This window comes from Podarcis tiliguerta, assembly GCF_965153285.1.
Source record: "Podarcis tiliguerta genome assembly, chromosome: 18".
Lineage (NCBI taxonomy): Eukaryota > Metazoa > Chordata > Lepidosauria > Squamata > Lacertidae > Podarcis > Podarcis tiliguerta.
This window is the reverse complement of record NC_139551.1, coordinates 11,300,127-11,308,244: the sequence shown is the minus strand read 5'-3', so window position 1 is coordinate 11,308,244 and position 8,118 is coordinate 11,300,127. Positions and strand designations below refer to the sequence as shown.

The 8,118-nt window shown below is 51.7% G+C and overlaps 1 protein-coding gene across 1 annotated transcript; it reads left to right on the top strand.

Annotated features, from left to right (window-relative positions):
- Positions 1–363: 363 nt before the first annotated feature.
- Positions 364–6,609, top strand: TMEM221 (transmembrane protein 221). The gene is made up of 3 exons (XM_083421873.1): positions 364–741; positions 4,984–5,069; positions 5,997–6,609. The coding sequence occupies exons 1-3, from the start codon at positions 431–433 to the stop codon at positions 6,515–6,517; spliced, it is 918 nt and encodes a 305-aa protein (XP_083277999.1). The 5' UTR covers positions 364–430; the 3' UTR covers positions 6,518–6,609.
- Positions 6,610–8,118: the final 1,509 nt, after the last annotated feature.

Here is an 8,118-nt window from a genome sequence, read left to right as displayed (position 1 = left end):
GTTTTTGGTTACCAAGTCTAGTTGCAGGTCTGCCAGAAAACCATGGGGTAGGTCAATTTCAAGGCGCTAGTCCCTAAGCCGCGGAAGCAGCGAAGGCGGCGCTGCGAAGGCAATCGCGGGCGGCGGCGATGGTTCCAGCGCCTCCATCCTCCGCCGCAGGTCCCCTGTCTCCCGATCTCTGCTCTCCCTCCCCGCTGCAGCTGACCGATTTCAAGGCGCTAGTCCCTTAGGCGCGCGAGCTTCGCAGGCGGCGGCGCCGCGACGGGTGACCGGGGGGCGGCATGACCGGCCCACCCCTTCGAGGCGCCTCCCCGTTCCCTCGCTCGCTCGCCCGCTCGCCTCCGCCTCCGCCTCCCTCCGTGCGCTCCCTCGACGGCGCACAGGGAGCTTCTCCCGTCTCTCGCTCTCGCCGCGGCCCCGATCCGGCCCCATGCCGGCGCCCCCTCCGTCCCCCTACGGGCCGCGCGCCCTGGGCGCCCTGCTGCTCTTCGGCACCGTGTCCGGGCTGATGGCCGTCCTGGCGTCCATGCTGATCTTCCAGATCCAGGCGGGCAGCCGGGCCGGGGCGGCGGGCGCGGCGGGTCTCCCCGAGGGGGCGCGGCGGGTGCTGCTGCCGCTGTCGGCGGTGCTGGCCTCGCTCTGCCTGGTGCTGAGCCTCAGCTGCCTCCTGCTCAGCCTCCTGCACGGCTACTGCGGCGCCGAGCGGTGCGCGCCCTCGGGGGGCGCTCTGGGGCCCGACAGGTGCGTACTCCCCGGACAAGGGGTGAAGGGGGCTCTCCTGGGACGGGCGGGGGGACATCGACCTGAAGTTTGCTTCTCTGGGCGGGAGGGGGCTCTTAAGCAGGCTCGAATAGTAAGAATAATTTATTACTTATACCCCGCGCATCTGGCTGGGCTTCCCCAGCCACTCTGGGCGCTTCCAACAAAATATTAAAATACAATAATGCACCAAACATTAAAAGCTTCCCTGAACAGGGCTGCCTTCAGATGTCTTCTAAAAGTCTGGTAGTTGTTGTTCTCTTTGACATCTGATGGGAGGGCGTTCCACAGGGCGGGCGCCACCACCGAGAAGGCCCTCTGCCTGGTTCCCTGTAACCTCACTTCTCGCAGGGAGGGAACCGCCAGAAGGCCCTTGGAGCTGGACCTCAGGGTCCAGGATGGACGATGGGGGTGGAGACGCTCCTTCGGGTATACAGGACCAAGGCCATTCAGGGCTTTAAAGGTCAGCAACAAAACTTTGAATTGTGCTTGGAAACGTCCTGGGAGTCAATGTAGGTCTTTCAGGACCAGTGTTATGTGGTCTCAGCGGCCGCCCCCAGTCACCAGTCTAGCTGCCACATTCTGGATTAATTGCAGTTTCTGGGTCACCTTCCAAGGCAGCCCCAGGGAGAGTGCATTGCAGTAGTTCAAGCGGGAGATAACCAGAGCATGCACCACTCTGGCGACACAGTCTGTGGGCAGGAGGGTCTCAGCCTGCGTACCAGATGGAGCTGGGAGACAGCTGCCCTGGACACAGAACTGACCTGTGCCTCCATGGACAGCTGTGAGTCCAAAATGACCCCCAGGCTGCGCACCTGCTCCTTCAGGGGCACAGTTACCCCACAAAGGACCAGGGAGTCCCCCACGCCAGCCCGCCTCCTGTCCCCCAAGAACAGTACTTCTGTCTTGTCAGGATTCAACCTCAATCTGTTGTTTTCCTATCCTGAGCTGGTTTGGAAGAAAAGTGAGATACAATCATAGAATGGCAGAGTTGGAAGGGACCACGAGGGTCATCTAGTCCAACCCGCTGCAAGGCAGAACTCTTTGGCCCACTTGGAGCTTGAACCCACAACCCTGAGATTAAGGGGTCTCGGGATATAAATGAGATATAAATGAAATCCGTCCAGCCATCCAAGGAACTTGCCGTAATTAACTCGCCATGGGCTTCCGGGGTCTTGTATCGCCCAAGTTCATTACAGGTCTTCCAGAAGAAAGGCCTTCTTCTGAACCCGCGACTCAGAGGCCGGGGTCTGGCTCACCTTCGTCAAAGGTGGCTCTTCATGCCCCCGCCTCTCCTTGCCCCTTGCAGCCCTCCTCCAAATCATTAACCAAAAGCATGTCCAAATTGTCTCCGAACACGAAAGAAACGACGGCATCTGCCATGCATGACATGCGTGAGCACGGCTCAGAAACGACACGCTGGGATGTCAGAAGGTCAGGGTTAAATTGCTGGAAGCAGAAGGCAGAGAGCAGGTTGGCTGAGCTGGTGCCACAACTGCAGGTGTTTAAGATTCAAGCGGGCATTGCCTTGGCACTTCCCTGAAGGTCGTCATAAGGTCTAGAAACTTGGATTTCTAAACACGCACACATCCAGTCATAATGCCTAGACTCAGAAACATAGAATCATAGAATTGTAGAGTTGGAAGGGACCCTGAGGGCCATCTAGTCCAACCCCTGCAAGGCAGGAATATTTTGCCCAATGTGCGGCTCAAACCCAGATATTAAGAGTCTCATGCCAGATTAATTGTTATTTTTAAATTTACGAAATGTACGTACTGCTTGATTGTAAGCTAACCTCTGGCTCACAGGGATGTACAGCAATTCGTTGAAATTAACAGGTATTTTTATATATTCAAAGGATAAAAATCAATATAGATTCACAGCACTGTAGAATTGGAACGGATCTCGAGGGTTATCTAGTCCAGCCCCTGCAATGCAGGGATCTGTTTGCCCAACACGGGGCCCAAACTCACAGCCCTGGGATTAAGAGTCTCATGCAGTACCGACTGAGATGTCCTAGAAGCATGAGACACATCAGTGTAGGTCCAACATCATGAGATCTAGGTACTTGGTTTTTTAAACACACAGACACCCACAGTCATAGGGACTAGAAACTTTTCATGCATGTCAAGTGTCATGAAGTCTAGAAACATGTTTTAAACATATACACACACACACCTAAGTTCTACAAACTACCATAGACCTTCTAAGTGCCCCTATTTTCCAGGGACAGCCCAGGACTTACAGAAGCCATTCCAGTTTCTGATTTGACCCTGGAATTTCCCGCTTCACCTTAGGACATTTCATCGGAGAAATGTTGGAGGGCTGGAGTTATATGACCCCCCTGCCCCGAGCCAAGGAGATAAGTAACTAGACAACCTTTAGAAGACATCTGAAGACAGTCCTGTAGAGGGAAGTTGTTTAATGTTTAATGTTTTATTATGTTTTTATATGTGTTGGAACCCACACAGAGTGGTGGCAGCAACCCAGTTAGATGGGCAGGGTATAAATAATAAGATGATGATGATGATGATGATGATGATGATTATTATTATTATTATTATGCAATAGGATGCCCCTATTTTCATTGGCGAAATATTGGAGGGCATGCTTTAATGAATGTGGTGTAGTGTCATGAGGTCAGAAACATGGGTTTTTAAACACACATACACACAGGTCTAGAAACTTGCTTGCACATCTTGTGTCACAACAAGGTCTAGAAACAAGGTTTAAACACTCACATCTCCATAGTGATAAAGACTTGATTTAAAAGCCACACATACCCCAGATTCAAGCAGGCGTTGCCATGTCTGTGATCAAAAGATCCAGAAACTTTTTATTTTTTTAAAAAAAGCATTCGCTCACACAGCCAGATTCAAGCAAGCATTGCCCACACATTTTCAAGCACACTGTAAGGTCCAGAAGTTGAACCAGACTGAAGTGGGCACTGCAATGTCGAGTACAGTCAATAAGGCCTAAAAACTTAGGGATTTTTTTGCCTTTTTTCTTAAGAAGAGCCATAGCTGGCGAACCATCCATAATTTAAAAATACTGGAGCACTTTCAGGCACACCTTCTGTCATGTGGTCTAGAAACTTGGTTTTTTAAAAACAGCAACAACGCATTTGCAGGAAGGACAGATTTGACAGCCGCTGCTGCAATTTCTGTACTTAATCAGCCATTGCATGATGCTGGCTTTTACGTTACTCCGCAGAGTGCTGGGGCCCCCCATCCGCACCCGTCCAAAAATTCCTGCCGTATGAGAAACTCTGCTCATTATCCCTCCAGCTCACGTCCGCCAACGTTTCCCACATTGCCGCTGTCATTCTGAATTACCACTTTGAGGTTTTCTTTTCTGAGGTTTCCGCCCCCCCTCCATGCTTTCTCTCCCTGTTTCATTTTCCTTTTTTTTCTCAGAGTTTTGCAAACAAAGTCTGTCCAGGCCTGCAGCGAACCCCCCTCCTTCTTTTTCGGAAAGTAGGGGACGGTCAAAACAAAGCTCTCTCTATTCTTGGGGACAATGGCAGCCGAGGAAGGAGCAGGCAGGGCGTCCAATATTTTCTCTCTGTTCCCAAGACACCGTCCCTTTGCAACATTGCGTTTTTTAAAAACACCATTCACGTGGGGGCGTCTGTCGTCCTCCCCCCATCCTCATCTCCACAGTTACCGATTGAGGTGCAAATATTTGATTTATTCTTGGGGGACGCTGGGGGTTAACATCACACTCCTTCCAGAAAAGAAACACCCCATGTCCTGAGGAAACACTTTTAGGACAAATATTTCTCGAAGCTTTAGCCGGACCCGGAGGGGAGTAAGGGGTCTTACTCAAAGGAGACACGTTGAAATCAAGGAGCCAATGTTCCCCATGAGTTTGGCAAGTCTGCTCAGTGGTCTAAGAAGAGCACTGCCAGGTCAGAGGGAGGGAGAAGGAACGAGAGGCTACAAAGGATTTGGGAGGGGCAACACACAAAGCACACCATGCATTAGAATCATAGGGAAGGGACCCCCAAGAGTCATCTAGTCCAGCCCACTGCAGTGCAGGAATCCCAGCCAAGGAACCCACTGCTTAGCTCGGTGCAGTGTGTAATCTCTTTGGGGCAGAGACCCCCACCCCCTGCTTCGCTGATGTAACTCCCTAAAGCTCGAGGTGATCTCATGGAGGCGTTGCATATAAATACATGAAAATGAATTAACCACGGGTTTCTGTTCCTTCCTCCTGCCGCAGGGGCGACTGGTTCCTCGTGGACAGCCGGAAGGTGCGTCACGTGGCTGTGGGCCTGTTTTGCTGCGGGGTCTCAGCCTACCTGGCAGGTGAGTTTGGCTCCTCCCCCTGCCCTCTCCTGAGACTAGCTCTTGCCCGCCCTCTGCTGGTGAGACCAGTGCAAAAGTGCATTCAAAGAAAGCTGGCTCTGATTCAGGAACCCTAGAATTGGAAGGGACCCCGAGAGTCATCTAGTCCCACCCCCTGCAGTGCAGTAATAATAATAATAATAATAATAATAATAATAATAATAATAATAATTTATTATTTGTACCCCGCCCATCTGGCTGGGTCTCCCCAGCCACTCTGGGCGGCTTCCAACAAAGATTAAAAATACATTAAAATGTCACACCTGGACAGGGCTGCCTTCTGATGTCTTCTAAAAGTCAGTTGGTTGTTTATTTCCTCGGGCGTTCCACAGGGCGGGCTGTACAGTTTACTGTAGAGACTTCTTTTTTATCACTGGTGTATACAGTGGTACTTAGGGTTACATACGCTTCAGTTTACAGACTCCGCTAACCCAGAAATAGTACCTCGGGTTAAGAACTTTGTTTCAGGACGAGAACAGAAATCATGCTCCGGCGGCGCGGCGGCAGTCAAATGTTGTTAAAGCAAACCATGGTTTACTGTGCAAGCATTATCTTTTTTTTATACATATAAAAAAATCACTGCTGCAGATTTGTTGAAATGGGTTGCCATATTTTGAAGAGCAAAAAGAGGACACATTTGTCGACTTTAACTTTGGATCGCTATGACAGCTCTCATTTTACATACCCATGAAAAAGAGGTTGTGCCTAGGAAAAAGAGGATATATAGCAACCCTAGTTGAACAAACCGCAGTGGCCTCCTGTGCTGTCCAAACACAAGTCAAACCTGGTTCAAGCAAACCGTGATTTACTGTGTAGGCATTCTCTTTTTTACCTGTATGAAAAACCACTGCTGTGGATTAAATTGCATCCTCTCTCCCTCGATTCCAGCTCTCTCCATGTACATGCTGGTGCAGTTTGAGACTGAAACCGGGATCACCAGCGCCTGCGTCCTTTCGTCGGGCATCTTGGTCCTCTTCATCACCGTGACGCACGCCCTGATCCGCGCTGCCAAAGCCACGGGGCTCAGCCAGGGCGAGCTCTCACACACCCTCTACGAGAACGACTCGGCCCGTGGTGGGGAGCTGCCCGCTGCCCCCCTCAACAACACCAAGGGCATGCCTGCTCCCCGGCCACGCCCAGAGATTCACCGGGAGTTCTCCTACCCGCCGTTCCTTGAACAGAAGTCCCACCTCACCACACCAGCCAGCAGCAACGTCACCTCTTCGGGAAGCGCTGAGCTAACCCTGGAAAAGGATTGCTACAGTGCTCCCCGGATGCACCGGACCCTCTCGGTGGAGTCCGGCCTCCTGCAGACCCACGGGAAGCCATGGAACGGCGTCACACAGGAAATGAGGAATGTGCTCTCCCGCAAAGCGGCAGGCACGGGGAAAGATTCGACCTTGGTGTAGAAAACGTGGGTAACCCGTCTCTGCAGAGGTGTATGGGAGCCAGCTGGTTCTCTGGAGGCCTCTCAGCTATTAAAGACGTTTACTCTTCCTTATTCCCGCAGCCTGGTTAATTGGTGGAACTCCCTGCCACAAGGTGTGGCCGCTCACATAGAAGGTTTTGAAATAATAATAATAATAATAATAATAATAATAATAATAAGTGTACCCCGCCCATCTGACCAGGTTGCCCCAGCCACTCTGGGCCGCTTCCAGCATATACAGAAACACAGTAAAACATCAACCACTTACAAACTTCCCTATACAGGGCTGCCTACAGATGTCGCCTAAAAGGTGGATAGTTACTTATCTCCTTGACACCTGAAGGGAGGGTGTTCCACAGGGTGGGCGCCACAACCAAGAAGGCCCTCTGCCTGGTTCCCTGTAGCTTCCCATCTCGTAGTGAGGGAACCACCAGAAGGCCCTTGGAGCTGGACCTCAGCTGGACCGGGCTGAACGATGGGGGTGGAGACACTCCTTCAGGCATACAGGGATGAGCCTGTTTAAGGTTTTAAAGGTCAGCACCAACACTTTGAATTGTGCTTGGAAACGTACTGGGAGCCAATGTAGATCCTTTAAGGACCGGTGTTATATGGTCCTGGCAGGTGCTCCCAGTCACCAGTCTGGCTTCCACATTCTAGATTAGTTGTTGTTTCCAATTCACCTTCCAAGGTGGCCCCACGGAGAGCGCATGGCAGTAGTACAAGCGGGAGATAACCAGGGCATGCCCCACTCTGGCAAGACAGTCTACAGGCAGGTAGAGTCTCAGATGGAGCTGGCAGACAGCTGCCTTGGACGTAGAATGGACCTGCGCCTCCATGGACAGCTGTGAGTCCAAAATGACTCCCAGGCTGTGCACCTGGTCCTTCAGGGGCACAGTTGCCCCATTCAGGACCAGGGAGTCCCCCACACCTGCCCACACCCAGAAACAGAACTTCTGCCTTGTTAGGATTCAACCTCAAGCCGTTAACCACCATCCATCCTCCAACCGCCTCCAGGCATGTGGAAGGGGATTAGGGAGTCTGGTGAGGGCAGACGCATTGCATCTTATGCATGATTACACTTGTGCAATTCCTACCTTTTGTGGTTGAGGGCAGGCTGGGTGAAATTGCGCGGGTTAAATCCAAACAAGGTGGAGAGTTTAAAAGCTTATTGCACTTGGACTGCATGGGCTCTGGGAGTATGGCGTATTCTCCCCCCCCCCCCCACAATTTCCCTTGCACCCGAACCCCCACATAAGATGCAATCTTACTGTATCAGCAAGCCACTAGTAATGGAACCTCCAGCTACAGAGGCTGGAAAGCAGTGTCCAAATTAGCTGTGATTCCCACATTGCAGGGGTTGGACTAGATGACCACTGGGCCCCCTTCCAAATGCACAATTCTATTATTCTACAGATTTGCTCCCAAGTAATCCCAGGCATCGCCGGCACCTGCTCAGAAAGACTCCCTGCCTGAAACTCTGGGGATCTGCTGCCAATCAGTGTAGACCGTGCTGAGTTACATGGGCCAATGGTTCCACCTGGTTTACGGCACCTTCCCAGGCTCTGATTTTAAGTCAGAATC